Source organism: Hemiscyllium ocellatum, chromosome 11 (assembly GCF_020745735.1).
Source record: "Hemiscyllium ocellatum isolate sHemOce1 chromosome 11, sHemOce1.pat.X.cur, whole genome shotgun sequence".
NCBI classification, from domain to species: Eukaryota; Metazoa; Chordata; class Chondrichthyes; order Orectolobiformes; family Hemiscylliidae; genus Hemiscyllium; species Hemiscyllium ocellatum.
Genome location: NC_083411.1, coordinates 25,768,182 through 25,786,371, shown reverse-complemented (window position 1 = coordinate 25,786,371; position 18,190 = coordinate 25,768,182). Strand labels below are relative to the sequence as shown.

Sequence of the window (18,190 nt, the reverse complement as noted above, 5' to 3'; positions counted from 1 at the left end):
AACATTCTACTATCTCATTCAGTGGCAATCATTCAGTTATTTCCCTCAAAATAACAGTCAATTCAGCAGTCTAACTAGAGGAAGGGATGAATGACATCAAATTAGACAATAGCCAATAGGTGCAGGAGTAAGCCATTCTGCCCTTTGAGCTTGCACCACCATTCAGATTCTGTTCTGATGCAGAATCAAAATGCATCCGCTTAGAGATGTACAGCATGGAACCAGACCCTTCGGTGCGACTCGTCCATGCCGACCAAATATCCCAAACCAATCTAGTCCCACCTGCCAGCACCTGGCCCATATCCCTCCAAACCCTTCCTAGTCATATACCCATCCAGATGTCTTTTAAATATTGCCATTGTACCAGCCTCCACCACTTCCTCTGGCAGCTCATTCCATACACAAACCACCCTTTTTGTGAAAAAGTTGACCTTTAGATTTCTTTTATATCTTTCCCCTCTCACCCTAAACCTATGCCCTCTAGTTCTGGACTCCCCAACCCTAGAGGAAAGACTTTGTCTATTTATCCTACCCGGATCTCTGGCGCTGTGAGGCAGCACTGCTAACCACTGTGCCACCGTGCCACCTTGCTTTATAAGTATTATCCAACAAACATTAAAGATTAAATTACTGACTGCAAATAAGCAATCTCATTAACATATAAAGGGTTTTCCTTGTTCAAAATATGGACTATTTGAAGAAACATTACAACATGACTGATTACCCAATTTAAACTCAAGGTTATGTAGATGAATAGTGAAATAGGTCAATTATAAATGACCAGAGGGGTTCAAATATGACCCATGAAAATGTTAGTAAGTTAGTTGGAACAATGTGAAATCAGACAGAATTTTACAGAAGGTAAGAGAAAGAATAAGTTACCAGGTCATTCTGTTGAAGTGGACAGGGTGTACACTTCCAAACAGAAGCTGTTAGAACAAATCAATATGAAAAATGACTATTCAGGCCTGTGTCAGTTGGCTCATTCAGTGTAGAGTCAAGAGACACAGGAATCACATGACTTGAGCAATCCATCATCATTCTTTTACTTATAAATACAAAAGTATTTAATGTGTCCCATCACATCACCTGCTTATCATGGAGTGGGAGATATTCTTCCCCAGTAAAGCCATCACAGTAATACTGATGATGATCAGAATGTTGCACAACCGATCCTGCACAACTTCTAAATGATTCCTGAAGTTATTGAGGGAGATTACTAGAATGGCTGCAAGCTCTGTCAGAATCAAACTATGTAGAAAGAAGCCATTCAGTTCATCAGGTCTGCATTGGCCCTCTGAGCATTTTGACTTGGTATCAAATTCCTGCCATTACCCTGTAGCTCTCACATCATTTCCATTTAAAGAACCATCTAATCCTCTCTTAAATGCCTCACTTAAAAGCTTTGTCCACCATAATTTTAGGCATGGTGTTCCAAATTCTGACCACTTGATGTCTGAAACAGTCTTTTGTAAAGCTTTTTTGATGATCCTTTTATGAGCAGAAGCAGTTTCCGCCTATCTACTCTGTCCAGACCCCTCTTGATTTTGAGACCTTCTGTTAGGTCTCCCCTTAGCCTTCTCCCCACCAAAGAAACAAGTTCAAACTTGTCCAATTCATTCTCATAACTGAAATGCCTCATCTCCGGAACCATCCACATAAATTTCCTCAGCATGCTGTCCAATGTGTTGGCATCCTTCCTGAAGTGTAATACCCAGAACTACACAATACACTAGCTGAGGTCTAACTAACATCCTACATAGTTTCAGAATAATCTCTCTGCTCATGTCTCTCTCTCTCTCTCTCTCTCTCTCTCTGTGTACATTCAAATACACAGTCATGATCTATTCCCATGTTATACATGGACCATACTTTCAAGCCCTCAATATGAATGCTCTGACTGATGAAAGCAAATGCCTTCTTCACCATTCTGTCTATCTCTGACACTACTACGTACCTGCGCTTCCTCAATCTCCGATTGACAACACTCCCCAGAGACCTACCATTAACTATAAGTCCTGCCCTGGTTTGTCTTACCAAAATACCACACCTCACATTTATCTAAATTAAATGCCATCTGCCATTCGTCAGCCCACTGGCCCAGTTGATCAACAGACTATTGTATTCTTAGATTCAGTTCTTCACTGTTGACGATATCACCAATTTTGGTGCCATCTACAAACTCGTTTTGTACTGTATGAATCTATATGATGGACATGAAGTTTTGAAAATTCTTGAGTTTTTAGATCCTGAGGGTGTCATAATTTTTTGTGTGTATTCAAGAACAAGACTTATGTTGCCAGATTTCTGCATTTGTGATGAATGACTGACAGAACCACTAAGCAAGCATTTCATGTTATATCGATCTAATTTGGTCTTCATCTGTCTCCAGCCAATCTCCACACAATATGGGGTAGTTATCACATTATCATCCTCAGCTTCATCTTTCTTTTAACATTGGACAGCATTTTGTAAATGCTGAAAAGGCTCGACAACAATTCAAAAATGACATAAAGGCCACCTCCCATTCTTCTCAACCCAAATGAGTACAAGCCCATCTACTCAACATCTCCTCATAGGACATTCCCTCCATATCCTGGATCAACCCTTCTTAATTTCTGCTTCATCCTCCCAATGAATGACATTCTGCAGTTCCCTCAAGCCCACCAGTGCCACACAATCTTTTCCTTTAGTTCACAAAGCTGTGAATCTGAACTAGCTAACAGGAGTTGTAGTTTTGAAGCACTGGGATGAGGTAGCCTCCAATTGTCCCACAAGCTAACAAAGGGCTACGCCCCACCTTCCCACGCACACTGCCCCAAACAGAGTGACTGACAAAAGCAGTCCAGTACGATAACCCCAACCAGCAGAGAAATCAAGGATGTAGGCAATCAGGAAATGATTCATCTATGGATTTTAATGTGTTGTCTTTGTAAATTATTGATTTAGATTTAACTTTTAAGAAAGTATTAGCTACTACCTTACTTGAAGGAACCAATGTACACTCCCCATCGGTCATGCTGAGATAGTCACTTGCTACATGGACGGTGTTGCCAACAGGAAATAAAATGTCGTTGTGTTCTGTAATGATGCCAGAAGACACACACAGAAACATGGGGGGGGGGAAACGTCCCAAATTTCTCTTCTGCCACTTTTTAAAAAAATATTTTTAGAAAAGTCAGTTAATCCAAGGTATAATGAAAGAAAACCACACAGAGCTTTATACCATTCTTGGCAAGACAATTTCAGTTCTTGGTTCTCAAACAGCATGTGAACTGCAGCATTTTAACAGAAGAATCCTTTCAATGGACAATCAAAAGCCATCATAATGAGTTTTCTAATTCTATTATTTGCCAAGTGCCACAAACTTTCATTGTGAACACGATGAAATCATTGCCACTGAACAAAGAAACAGATACAACCAGGGACTTCACTTAGCAAATCACTGCTTTAGACTCCATTCAGTTGCAAATGGCCAATCTTGAAAATACTTGTAATTCAAAGAGATTGTTTTTGGTGTTGGTTGCAACTTGCTGAGCTTAATGTTAAGAGAATGGTAACAATATCCAAACAACCAGTCAAATTATTTATCAAGCATAAACAGAACTAAAGTACATTCTTACTGCAATATTCCCATTTAAACAAAACTTATCAAACATTACACACTTAATAGAGAGATTTGGTATTTATAAAGATTTTGTAAGCTTTGTTCATTTGATCACAGTCACATCCCTAAATTTAGAAGTAAACTCATGCCCCACCTCCAAGCTATAACAACTTTAAGCCTGTTGCTGGTTTGAATTGTTTAAATGAACACTAAATTATGGTATGTATGGAAGAAGAGAAGGGAATTCCTGAAATCATATCAAAAATTCCCATTTCAATCAATAATCTTGATAAAACATGAATTAGACATGCAATTCATCAAATAGCTTTAACTGGACACTGCTACTGAAGAATAATTCAGTGAGTCAACAGCCTATCATTACCATTACAAGAGTTATTACTATTTAAAGTGATTGGGACACTTCATGATGAATTGCCATATCGAATATAAGCATCACTGCTTAAGCATAAATCTCAATTATATAGGACTTAGCTTCAACAGGAGTGATAGTGTGATCATCAGTGCACTTGCAAGGACTAGGCATTTGATAAACACCACTAGCAAGAAAGAGTTTCATTACAGGTTTACAAAAAAGAATAGGTATGCCTAGGTTCAAGTATACTGGCAGCTTTCACAAAGAATGAATGTCAAGTTTAGTTTGGAAGAAAAATAAACACTACGCTGGTGTGAATTCATAGTTCCAGAAAGGTAAGTTCCTAACAAAACAAAAAACAAAAACAATCCACAAAATTGTAAATTTTAACAAAGGAGGGGGATCAAGACCAAAAGGTTAAGCACATTGTGAAGACAACAGACATAAAATGGAATACTCACCAGCCTGGTATTAACTACAGGAAATAGCAATGCCAATAACGCTCCATTCAACATGTGCATCTGCAGCCTGCCAAGACAGTTCAACAGAATAGTTATTTTCTTTCATCAAGTAACAAAACCTGGTTACAGTAATTATTCAAATAAATCAGAACAGTGTGAATAGGTTTGGTACTACTACATTCTGAATTTGCAAAGAACAAAGTTTACTACAGTGATATTTAATCGCCTTCAGGACTGAAGTTGCTATCCAAACACCATTAGTCTTGGCTTGATGCCTCCAACCCACCTCTTTCATGTAAGAATTCTTTTGCTTATAAAAAGGGTTTGAATTCATGATCAAAAAGAATATTGTGAATTCAGTAGTTACTCAGATTTGCACAAAACCTCACCAAAGTCAAAGCAGTTTAAAAAGGTCTTGCCATCATCAAGACCTTCTCAGTAATCTTTCTTTATTTTGCAATAGGGTTGGCTGCTGTTTTAAAAAAAAATTCTGCTATTTATTCCTGCCAATGTACAGAAGGGGATAAAAGAATTAGACCAGATTGTGCCTGTCTTTGGGTGAAAACATGACTTCTCAAGAGCAATTAGGGATGGACAACAACAAGTGCTGGTCAGCCAGTGATACCAACACCCCACAAGTGAATAAAATAAAATGACAAGCATGAGTGATTGTGACCCAATATATCCTGAGAGTGGCAATGAAACTTACTTGCTACCACTCAAGGTGTCTGTTTAAAGGACATTTTGGTGCCTCAAATATGGAAATTAGGGTCAAATGCCTAATAAATACTCAGATTGAAATTCGGCAATTGGTTGGGGATTGGCCCCAGCCTTTATTAGGTTCCTCCTATAAATCTATACAGTTGACCAGATTCTTTTGACAACAGATAAGTGGAGAGCTAGAGCTGCCAATCAAAGAACATTTTCACTGGGGATCAACTGTTCCAACAGATGTCTGGACTCTCCACCAAGAATGCATAAGCAGTCTTCATAGAAAACCCATGAATCCAGGAGACTAATGAAACACCCAAGCTCTGAAGAAAACATTACTTATTGACATATCTGGCTCTCTTATTTCTGTTGTGAACTACACAATGTGTATTTATACACCCGAGGTTAGGAGGTTTCAAGAGTTTGCAGTTTTTTTCTATTGATATTTTAAAAGGGATCGAGATGATTAACTACTTTCAATAAAATTGTTGAAGGTCACTTCTAAATAATGGAGATGGATGTATGGATGATTGTTTCTAAAGCTTTTTTTTTAATTCCACAACCTGTGACTCAGGTTAATTTGTTTTATGCAGTGTGTGGGTTAAGGAGCATTACAACATCATAGCTTGGCATAAGAGTACAAGGGCCTCAAGGGTACAGAAGGAGGGGTCTAGCTTAGTAACAGAGGGCATAAAAGGGTCATGGGTGTAGATAAATATCCACAGTCTGATATAGAGGGCATGGCTAGGCATTAGGCATGAGGCGATTTACAGAAATCATGGCAAATCTGTGGTGTTAAAGGCTAGAATACTTTGCATTATTCACTGTAACTATGATGAGGTCCCACAGCACTAAGGTGGACAGTTTAAGCAGGCCCCCTCTATATCCAACTGCTGTTGTGGCTTGTCTTTGTGGGCACTTTCTCCTGAGGCAGATGGGATTTCCCAATCTCTGATACCAACCTCTGGAAACTCAGGCCCTCATCCTGCTGTTATTGAAAAGGCATGAAATTGTTGCACGAGTATAGTAGGTGCAAACTGAACTCATTGTTGAAAAATAGAGCAATGCAGAGTGACACAATGAACATGTTCCTGGGCCACGTATACTAATTTTAACCAGGCTGGATCCTTCCAAAAATGTGCACGTTAATTATAAATCCTGAAATTCAAGATACTAAAAATTAATTATTACAGGAGTTGAATGTTTTTTAATTTATTCATTTTGTGGAATATGGGTGTTGCTGGCAGGCCAGCCTTTATTACCCAACCCTAGTTGCCATTGAGTAGGAGATAAAAGCTGCATTATATATTGTAATAATTTAGGATTTGCAATTTAAAATATTCAGATAGATTTCAGTTGATTGTGAGAGGGTAATTTCATTTTGAAAATAAAGGTCAGAAAATCGTTTAGATTAGTGACCTAAATACAAAATTTCCAAGAAAGGCACGTGACCCCATTGCTTGGCTGGATACCAGTGGTATGAATGGATGGAATGTTTACAGTGTCAAATTTGCGACAGGCGACAGGACATGAGTCTAGCTTTTGATTTCTATTCTAAAGAATCAGGTGGTTAATTCAGAAAGGAGAACAATCTTCTCTGAGCAGGAGAAAGAATATTTTCAGTTCAGCTTAGAGAAACCAATCACCCTGGCTGAGGTCAGTTTAAGTTGTGGAGAGATTAGAGAGAGGTCTTCAAGTTGTTAGAACCAGATAATTCAGGTTGTCCAAGTTGTGAAAAGGAAATCATGCCAGCAGTCTTAGAAAGGAAAAAACACAACTTCCACAGTCTAAAGGAAAGGAACTTGGAGTCGTCAATTAATTTTTTAAAATTAAAAGGGTGGAGTTGGGAGTGATATCTCTCTGGAACACAGTATCTGTAAAAGGATAATGTTGAAAACAAGTTGAAACTGTGTTTTTCAGTTTGTGTTAAGCCCAGTCTCTCTATTCCTGAGATGCTGCCTAACCTGCTGTGCTTTGACCAGCAACACATTTGCAGCTGTGATCTCCAGCATCTGCAGACCTCATTTTTTACTTACTTATAGAAAAGGTAAAGTTGCCATAGCCCCAAAGGATCATAGGTCTGCTCTGTCATGGATAGAAAATTATTATAAAATAAATTTTATTGTTGAAGAACATTTGCAGCTGTGTCTGTATACTTCAGCGATGACCCATCATCAAAAATCAAAACATCAAATCAGGTTTAATGTGTCCAGTATCACCATCAACTGGGATCGTAACAAGATCATTGCTTCAAACTATAATTGCTGGACATAAAAGTAAAAAACTTTTCTTGAGAAATATTTTCCTCCCTTATTTTTGCCTCTCAATCTTAACTTTCTACTTCTGTACTTGACTTAGCAATAAATACACTCATCCTAATTTACACTTCCTTCTCATTTCTAGAGTTCAGAGTTTCAAAATCCCTCAATTTGATTAATGAAACATACAGATGCTTGCCCTGTCCACTCAGGTCCCACTTGCCTGGTTTCATTCACAGACAACGTTATCAGCTTGCACTTTCAACAACTTGCTATCATTGAAAGTAAACATGCAACAGTAAGATCAAGATGGAGATGGTTACATAGCCTGCAGCTGTAAATTACAGCCCAACAGGGCTTTGCACCAACTTCCATGTGCTCTTTGTTTGCTTTCCCTAAGAAATTAATTATGTGTCAGTATTTCACATCGGCTTGAGTCTTGGATCTGCTCAGCAGCACCAGAGCAGTCGCTGCAAAATTATTGTAAAACACTTTAAATAGCCAGCATTAAAAGTGAAACGCCAAGTCAAACACTGCAGGAACACAAACTTCATAAGAGTGCATACTCACTGATCCATAGCAATAACCATAATTGTTATGTGTTTGCTAAAAGAGTATGAAAATACTCTAGGCATAATAAGACTGGCTGTGGGAATTGCTTTTCATAGTTCCACACTGGTTTACTATTTAGAGTCACTTTGTTGTCAATACATGAGCAAAGTGTTGCTCATTGAAGGTCACATTTGACTTAATGAGAATCGACATTAAAATTAATCCTGTTTTCACACAAGTCTGATCCATAAGAAAATAAACAGCTTCCAAATAACAATTTCACATAACTTCACATACTTCAGCTAATAATAGTCCAAGGTAGTCTGCGATCTGACTATGGATTTTTTTTTAAAGGCAATGGTAACATAAGTCTTCTTAGGTAACAGTGGTCAATTATCCAGGTCATCTATGGCTCTTACTGTTCATCAGAGTCAGTGAGAGGGAAGACAGAAGGATGTTACTGATAAGCAGTTGACGCCAAAATTGGAGGTGTTAGTGGACAGCGAAGAAGGTTACCTCAGAATACAACAGGATCTTGATCAGATGGGCCAATATGCCAAAGAGTGGCAGATGGAGGTCTAATTTAGATAAATGTGCAATGCTGCATTTTGGAAAAGCAAATCAGGACAGGACTTATACACTTAATGGTAAGGTCCTGGGGAGTGTTGCTGAACAAAGAGACCTTGGAGTGTAGATTCATTGTTCCTTGAAAGTAGAGTGCCATGTAGACAAGATAGTGAAGGCTGCAGTCGGTAGGCTTGTCTTTATTGGTCAGTACATTGAGTACAGGAGTTGGGAGGTCATGTTGCAATTCAACAGGACATTGAGTAGGCCACTTTTCGAATATGCATACAGTTCTGGTCTCTCTCCTGTAGGGAGGATGTTGTAAAACCTGAAAGGGTTCAGAAAAAAATCTACAAGGATGTTACCAGGGTTGGAGGGTTTGAGCTATCGGGAGAGGCTGAATAGGCTGGGGTTGTTTTCCCTGGAGTGTCTAAAGCTGGGGAGTGATGAGGGGCATGGATAGGGTAAACAGGCAATGTATTTTCTCCATGATAGGCGAGTCCAAAACTAGAGCGTGTAGGTTTAAGGTGAGGGGAAAGGTTTACAAGGGACCTAAGGGGCAACCTTTTCATGAAGAAGGTAGTGCGTGTATGAAATGAGCTGCCAGAAGTAGTGTTGGAGGCTGTAAAATTACAACATTTAAAAGGCATCTGGATGGGTATATGAAAAGGAAGGTTTTAGAGGGATAGGAGTCAAATGCTGGCAAATGAGACTAGATTTATTTAGGATATCTGGTCGGCATAATGAGTTGGGCCAAAGCAACTGCTTCTCCACTGTATATCTCAATGACTCAGTGGCCCTTTCTAACCTTAAGATTCATTTGGGCATGCTGAACAGAAATAAGACACAAACACGCAGCCAAACACAGAGCAGGCAGGTCCTAGGACAGCCCAGAATCAACAATGCAAATTAACAGTACATCATGCAACATATCAAGCACAATGAAAGAGTCAAGGACTTCATGGTATAAATAAAGCGTGACTTGGTGACGGGATACCAGCCTCTCTGGAGTTATTTCAATAGCAACTTCCATTTTCCACCAACAGCCATGATGAACACAAATTGCTGGAAAAACTCAGCAGGCCTGGCAGCATCTGTGAAAAGCAATCAGTTATCATTTTGGGTCCAGTGACCCTCAGAACCGAGTTTCTGATATTTGGTTTTTATTTAGCCACAATAAAACATGGTCTAAATAAGTGTGCAAATTTATTAACAATTTTGTCAGTTATAGTTTTCAAAAAGATGTAGAAGTATAGCCTATTCAATTTTTTCAAAAATTGATTCCTGGGATGTAGGTATTGCTTGCTACGCCAGTATTTTTCACCCCTAATTATCATTGAAGTTGATGGTGATGAGTTTTCTTGAACCGTGCTAGTTAATAGGATGTGGGGGACTGCTGTTATGAAAGGACTTTGACCTTTCAAGGCGGTAGTTCCAAGCCAGGAAGGTCCTGATGACTTGATGGGGAACACGCAGGTGGTGGTGTTTATTGCATTTCTGAACTTGTAGAAGTCACACGTTTGGACATTCTGTGAGAGGAGGTTTGCTGCGTTACTGCAACTTATCGTGTAGTCTGCCACTGTGCTTTGATGTTGAAGGGAGTGAATACTGAGAGTGGAGGATGGAATGCAAAATGAAGCAGGATGCTTTGTCCTGGATGGTATCAAGTTTCTTCAGTGTTGTTGAAGCTGCACCCATCTCCGCAAAGGAAAGTATTGCAATACACTCCTGACTTGTGCCTTATAGATGGTGTTTTGGGAAGTTAGGAGGAGAGTATTCACCACAGAATTCCAAACCTCAGACTTACTTTTGTAACCACAGTATTTATGTGGCTGGTCCAGTTCATTTTCTGGTCACTAGTAACCCCTAGGATATTTATAGTAGTGGGGAACTGAGGGATAGTAATGCTATTGAACGTTAAGGAGAGATCATTAGCTATTAGAGATTAGATTCACTACAATGTGGAAACAGGTCCTTTGGCCCAACAGGTCCATACCGACCCGCCAAAGAGTAACCCACCCAAACCCATTTCCCTCTGACTAATGCACCTAACACGATGGACAATTTAGCAAGGCGAATTTACCCGACCTGCACATCTTTGGACTGTGGTAGGAAACCACAGCACCCAGAGGAAACCCACACAGACACAGGGAGAATGTGCAAACTCCACACTGATAGTCGCCCGAGGCTGGAATCCAACCTAGGTTTCTTGTTGTTGTGAGGCAGCAGTGCTAACCACTGAGCCACTATGCCGGGGATCATAGACTGGTCATGTGTGTGTGTGTGTGAGATATGTTAGTTGTTACTTATCAGCCAAGATTTGCATGTTGTCCAGGTCTAACAACGTATGAACATCGATCTCTCCAATATCTGAGCATTTACAAATAATGCTGAACATCAGTGAATATCTTCACCTCGAATCTTAGCACCTCAGTCAGTAGTGCTGCTTTCAGAATCCTAAAGAACATAGCTGCTGGAATGATCTGCTACAAGCAGTCAGGAAAATCTTGCAACATCCATAGCCTTTGTAGTATCTGCCGACATCAGCTGCTTCTTGATAACACAGAGCAAATCAAATTGGCTGAACACTGGCATCTCTAATACTGGGGACCTCAGGAAGATACCAAGATGGATCATCCACTTAATATTAGCTGAAGTTGGATGCAAAGACTTTCGTCTTTTGCAGCCATGAAATGGAACTGCCATCATTCAGCATTTGCGGAACCTCCGCCTCCAATGAGTTCTTTAAATTATCCAGTTGTGAATCGTGGTGGACATGGCTGGCCTGCCTGGCTAAGATCTGATCCATTGGTTGTTGGACCACTTAGCCATACTATTACATGCAGCTTCCACTGTTTGCAATGCAGGCTGACTAGCTTTGCAGGATTGATGCTTCCCGACATGGCATGCCCTCCTATACTCTTCATTGAGCCAGGACTGATCTCCTACATTAATGGTTTACCAAGTCATAAGGTTTGCAGGTTGTGGCAGAATACAATTCTGCTGCTGCTAATGGTCCAGTGTCTCATGGATGCCCAGTTGGAGTTGCTAGATCTGTTCCAAGCTAACTCAGTGAGTATGCCACACAGTAATGAAGGATAACCTCAATTTAAAGGTGAGACTTTTGTTTCACAAGGACTGGATGGTATCTACTTCTACTGATATTGTTATGACAGATACATCCTTGACAGGTAGACTGGCAAGAACATGATCAAACTTTTCTTTCTTATTCGTTCCCTCACTGCTTGTAGTATACCATTCCAGCAGCTCAGTCAGTAGTGTTGCTACCAAGCAACTAGTGGAGTGGACAGCAATTCCACCCCACCAACCCCCTCCCCCCACCCCCCGCAGTTCATTTTGAGCCCTCACCACCCTCAGTGCTTCCTCCAAGGAGGCAGTTAATATGAAACAGCACAGAGTTGTCATTCAAGTGTGGCTAGGTTGGAGTGGGAAGGGAGTTGGTAGCATCCTGACACCAGGAGACATCATGAATTTAGAGTTAATGTTAAGGATCCCCAAGGCAACTCCCTATTGACTGTATACCACTCTGACATCAATTCTAGTGAGTCTCTCTTGCGAGTGGAACAGTGATGGTGATGCTGGTGTATATGACACAGTTATACCCCTACCTTGTAGACAATATCTGGCTGTTGGACAGCAATTCAAGCTTTGGTACGATTCTTCTTGTTAGCAAAGAGAACTTTACAGAGTGGGCAAGGGTGGGTTTGCTGTTTTAGTCTCCATTGTCTGTGTTGATGCCAGCTAGTTTCATTTCTTTTGACTTTGTCGTGATTTGATGCAACAGAGTATAATTTGCTGAGCCATCTCAGAAGGCAGTTAAAAGTCAATCTTATTGTTGTGGGTCTGGAGTCAGACCAGGTGAGGATGGCAAAACTCTTCCCCTGAACGGCATCAGTAAACCAAATGGCTCTTTCCTGCCAAAATCGACATGGTAAATCACTGGATGAACTTTTAACTCCAGATTTTACCCAAATCATAATTGCCTAAAAAAAAGTGCTGGAAAAGCTCAGCTTTCTGCCTCAGACGCTCCAGGGAAAACCGTGGGTGGCACGGTGGCACAGTGCTGCCTCACAGCACCTGAGACCCGGGTTCAATTCCCGACTCAGGCGACTGACTGTGTGGAGTTTGCACATTCTCCCCGTGTTTGCGTGGGTTTCCTCCGGGTGCTCCGGTTTCCTCCCACAGTCCAAAGATGTGCGGGTCAGGTGAATTGGCCATGATAAATTGCCCGTAGTGTTAGGTAAGGGGTAAATGTAGGGGTATGGGTGGGTTGCGCTTTGGCGGGTCGGTGTGGACTTGTTGGGCCGAAGGGCCTGTTTCCACACTGTAAATCTAATCTAATCAAATATCAACAATCTGCTGTGGTTGGATTCAAACCCATGACTCCAAGAACTTTCTCTCCACAAATCAGAGAAGGACTAATACATGTAATGGTACGGTCCTGGGAAGTGTTCCAGAATAAAGAGACTTTGGAGTGTAGGTTCATAGTTCCTTGAAAGTGGAATTCAGGTAGACAGGATAGTGAAGGCAGCAGTCAGTATGCTTGCCTTTATTGGTCAGTGCATTGACTGCAGGAGTTGGGAGGTCATGTTGCAATTCAATAGGACATTGGTTAGGCCACCTTTCCAATACTGCATTCGGTTCTGGTCTTCCCCCTATAGGAATGATGTTGTGAAACCTTAAAAAGTTTCAGAAAAGATTTACAAGGATATTACCAGGGTTGGAGGGTTTGAGCTATAGGGAGAGACCGAATAGGCTGGAGCGGTTTTCCCTGGAGTGTCTGAGGCAGAAAGCTGAGCTTTTCTAGCACCTTTTTTTTAGGCAATTATGAAATGGATTGAAATCATGAAATGATACAGAAGATGGCCATTGAATTCATCACGCTTTTGCCAGATCTTTAACAGAGCTATCCAATTAGACTCCTTTTTCCATGACTCCTCAAATTCAAATATTTACCTGTTACTGAATCTGCTTCTACTACCTTTTCAGGGCATACACTTCAGAATTAGGATTAGCTGGAAATTGGGTTCTCACTCCTCCATGGAATTTTTTCAAGCAAACGTCAAATGCTTATCCAGTCTGAGTTTGAGGGAGATTCAAACTGCATTGGTCAAGTTTAATGAGAAACCATACAGCTGGGAGATCCTAGCATACAGTCCCTCAATTCAAATGAATGGTTTCTTCCCAAAACACAATGCTCCTTCTTCCCAGTCATTTTTCTTATTTGTCATAAGTGAACATCATTTCTGCATAGAAACAGTGAATGTGAGCTAAGAAAATGAAACTGTTCACCCTGCAGGAGCAGAAGCTGCAGGATTATGGCTTGGAAAACTGCCTCTTTTATAGTTTTGCAACATAAAGGCTCAGGGTCCATTTTGTTCAATAAATATTCATAGCCAGTAACTAAAGTCATTTTCAATCAGCTTAAAAACCAGTTCCGTCGTTAGGGCCAACTGCCTGCCCCTCTCCACAGTTACGTTAGAGCCCGGGTGTCTCTGGAGAAGGAGCACGCGGTCTCCACCGACACCCTGGAGTTGTTCAGGGAGAGGTGAGTGCCGCTGGGAGTGGAGTGCATTATTTCCCCCTCCAACTATATTTTGATTTAATCCCTGCCCTCCCCTTCACTGTTTGATCACACAGCATTGCCCTTTGATGTGAAGGGCACTGCTTGTCACTGGCCACCCGGGTGTTTCCTATCTTGCTGGTGGTGGAAACGGAGTAAAGATTTGTGCACCTTATGTCTTTCACTGTGTCTCACACCTGCACACACACAACATGGATGCTGGGGAAAAAATAAGCACTACCACAGTTAGGCAGTAGTGTGGGGGTTAAAAAAAAATTTTTTTTAATTTTAGAAAAAATAAAAACCAGTTCCAGAAATGGTCTGGTAGAAGTCCAGCAATTTAGGAAGGCATGTAATTCCAGGCCAGTTACACTCGTAAATCACCTTTTACGGTAGCAGAGAGCAGACAGTACAATTAAAGAAAAAAAAGAACTGGCGACACAGATGCGCAATGGGCATGAAATTGATCTTGGAAATTAGCGCTGACCAGACAAGAGACATTCAGCAGCCTAATTTATGTTCTCCCTGACAAATATCCATTCTCTCAAACTCAATCAATTGAAGCAAAGTATGAATTTGTCTATCATCTGTTATATGTTACTGTCCAGGATAAATTTCACTCTTTCATAGAACCATACAATGCTGAAGGTTCAGGGCTCTTGTAGTACAGTGGGCAGTGTCCCTACCTCTAGGTAGGAAGGTCCACATTTAAATCCTACCTGCCACAGACATGGGTCATATCTGACTACGTTAAGTAAAAATATTTACATGGGAGATCACTTAGCTTTTCAAAAGATAAGATGGGCTGCTTTCCACTCTCCTGTTCTTTCCCCACAATTTTCTTTCAGTCACACTAATTTTCAGAGAAGTTTCAGACTCTTGAGCATTGACGTAACAGTCTAGACTCAGAATATTTAAATACAAAACATCTGTACTTCTGATAAGCACAGGATAACTCAAGGCTAGTACCAAATGGGGCTTTACTTATTTAAAAACTGGACTTTAAAATTGAAAAAAACAAACACATTCCCTCAAATGTTTTTTTAATAGGAAGTTAGATTCAAGCGAGTAGCTTCAGGGAGAGTTATCACAGCCTTTTTACAAAGTTATTACCTCTCTGAGAAGGCAGGTAACCCACAGTATTGAACTGACTGTAAAGCCTCTCTCTGTTGCTCTCTAGAGCTTCATAGACCTGGTTAAAAACAAATGAAAAATGCACAGCCCTGAAGGACAGTAACAAAAGGCGACTGGAGCTAGAACAAACCATCTCTGTCTAAGAAATGGTATTCCCAAACCTGAATTTAAAAGTTGAAATAACAACCAAAACGTTGTGTTGTGCAAGTGCTGCAGAGACTCAGTGGGCACATTAACGTGCTGTGTTTCCCTACAATACAGCAATGACTACATTTTAAGGAGCACTTAAAATAGTCCGAAAGCATTTCAGGACTTCCTGAAGTTGTGAAAGGTGATATTTAAACATCAGCCATTCTTTCTATTGTTATTTTTCTCTTCTGCTTCTTGATCTTATGTTTCTGCATTGGTGTTAGGAAGGCAAATCAAGATTCCTCCAAGAACAATAAAAGATAAGGCAGTATCTGAAGGTTATGCTTTTTCTGTGATATTGCCGGTGTTGCCCAATGGGAGGCAGTGGTATTTTCACAGGACTAGTAACCCACAGGCAGAGTCTAATGCATTGGTGACATGAGTTCAAATTCCTCTATGGCAGGCTGAGTAGTGTGAATTCACAAAAAAAATATGGTGACCATGCCGACTGTCATAAAAAATTCCATCTGATTCTCTATTGTCCTTATTCAGTCTGGCCTCCTTGTGACTCCAGAGCAACGTGTTAGATTCTTAACTGCTCTCTGGACAATATGTAATAATCAATAAGGCCCAGTCAAAGACATCAGCATCCCAAGAATGGATAAAACAAAAGTACTTAGCATTTTCTATCTTTATTGAAATTTCAACTACAATCCCAGTTCGAACTGGAAGTGCAGCTCCCACTGTGGTATAGTAGACAACAGCAATGACCTGGGGCAGAACTTTGGAAGCCCGCCAGAGATAGGGATTAAGGCAGACATGACCAGAAGTTCTTACCGTCAGCCAGGCATCCCAGTCTGCTGGGACAGTTCCCATTCTGGGATGAGAGGAAAAAAAAAGAGAAAAAAGAAAAGAAAATGAAAAAAAAAGAAAAAAAAGGACAAAGGAAAGAAAATGAAAAAAAAGAGCAAGAGTGAGATGTGGTCACTCTCACAGCACATATTCACCCACTAGCACACAAAACAGAGTTGACACTGACACATTAACCCCTGTTCTTGTGCATTCTCGATCAATTAAACCATGCCTCTTACACAGAGAGTTATCTTTCCTCCCATCATGTTCGCAGTCTGAGATAACTTGCTCAGAATTTATACCTTTCGTCATTTTTTGGCTGTAGATCCTTTTTTAAAAAATATTATAATTGAAAGCTCAACATGTCTGCAGGTGATCCACAGTTACAATCCATGGTATGACAGGAAAAAAAAAGGGAGAACAACACATCCTCTAATTGTTTTTGTAGCATATAGCAGTTTTTTTAAAATGTTTACAACCCTTGGTTTTTTTTTAAATGCAGGACTGAGAATGCTCAGTCCCTTCAAAGTGAAACAACATTTGCACAGCCCACACAGAAACTTTGCAGTTGTGACATGACTATGCAGTTTGGAGGCCATGCTGGTGCAGAGAACTCCCAGCAGCCAACGTTCCTCAACTGACATCATCAAAAATGGACTCAAGAGAGCTAGTTGCTTGTGATTCACTTGCCTGATCCCTTTGCAGCATTAAAAATAATTTGCCGTACATTATGAGCCTTGAGACTTATTGAGAATTAGGATTATCTAAGTGCCTATGAAAGCTTCTATTTCTTCATGTTCAATGCAATGAATGAGTGAATATGTTTGGCAACATACTGTCACTGGGAGATCTTGAAGCAAGTGAGGAGGGAGAAATTGAGACTTGCCTGTAGTTGGCTGGACAGCCGATCATTCTCCCTCTAATCCAAGGCTCACTAATTGAGCAATAATAGGCACCAATGCCTCTCATATCAAATTAGGAAGGGAACAAATCCAATGTTATTTACAGTGTAAGATGGATAACACACGTAGATTCTGCTCTTAAATGAATAAACATGCAGGAAGTTAAAGGTCTATACAGGACAAAGCTTTCATCTCCTGCAGAAATCCCAAAGTCAATCATACATTGCTCCCATGGAATTTTTTCCTATTTATTCAGCATTTTGTACAGTGCTGGTCACGCAAGAAATTCAGTTGATTGGTCCTCACATACAGCATTATAAAAACGGAACCAATTGTCTGATTTATACAAGCATCAAGGCCATTAGTGGTTGTTGTGTTGATCAGACGTTATTGTCAGCAATGATGAGTTGGTTTTATTTCATTTAAGTAGTGTTTCAGCTTCAAGCGCCAACTCTGTGCTCATAAAACAAAGTATGCAACAGTATAGTTTCAAAATTTGACACTCTAATCTTCAGCAAGTGAGTATCAGTAACTACCCAATTCATATCAGCACACAAGACTATGTTTCAGTATTATAGCTTTTGCTCCCCATCTGGAGCACACGCACACACAAGAATAGTCCACTCAGCACCCTCAGCCTATATGGCTAATTGGAATCACAAATCCAATTAAGCTCTCCACATTCTCCATATTAAAGAACACACAAATAAGTGCAGATGTAAACCATAATTGCCCATCAGGCCTGTTTCCACCGTTTAAGCCTACCACAGCTGATCGAAGGCTTCAATTCTACCTTCCAGGGAAGTTTCAATTTAAGGGTGGTTTAAAATAAAAACAAAAAGCATGAGAGAACAGAGGTTTAAGCTAAAGACGACATGAACAATAATAAAAACATGAGCTAAGGGACTGGAAATATCAGCAAGAAGATGCAGCAGAAATTAAATCCAGAATAAGTAACTGTGATTAATAGTCAAAGCTTAAGACTCTTTTTTTCAAATGTATGCAACATTTGTGACAAGATACAGGAGTTGAAGGTACAAATAGAAATAAATGAATGATACTT

The 18,190-nt window shown here is 40.3% G+C and overlaps 1 protein-coding gene across 1 annotated transcript in view; it reads right to left on the bottom strand.

The window, feature by feature from the left end:
* Nucleotides 1–18,190, bottom strand: part of LOC132820396 (transmembrane protein 164-like) — a 131,047-nt gene that overhangs the window by 61,510 nt on the left and 51,347 nt on the right. Inside the window, exon 3 of the mRNA XM_060832483.1 lies at nt 4,442–4,508. Within this exon, the coding sequence (XP_060688466.1) occupies nt 4,442–4,508 (67 nt within the window). The remainder of the gene's footprint in view (nt 1–4,441; nt 4,509–18,190) is intronic.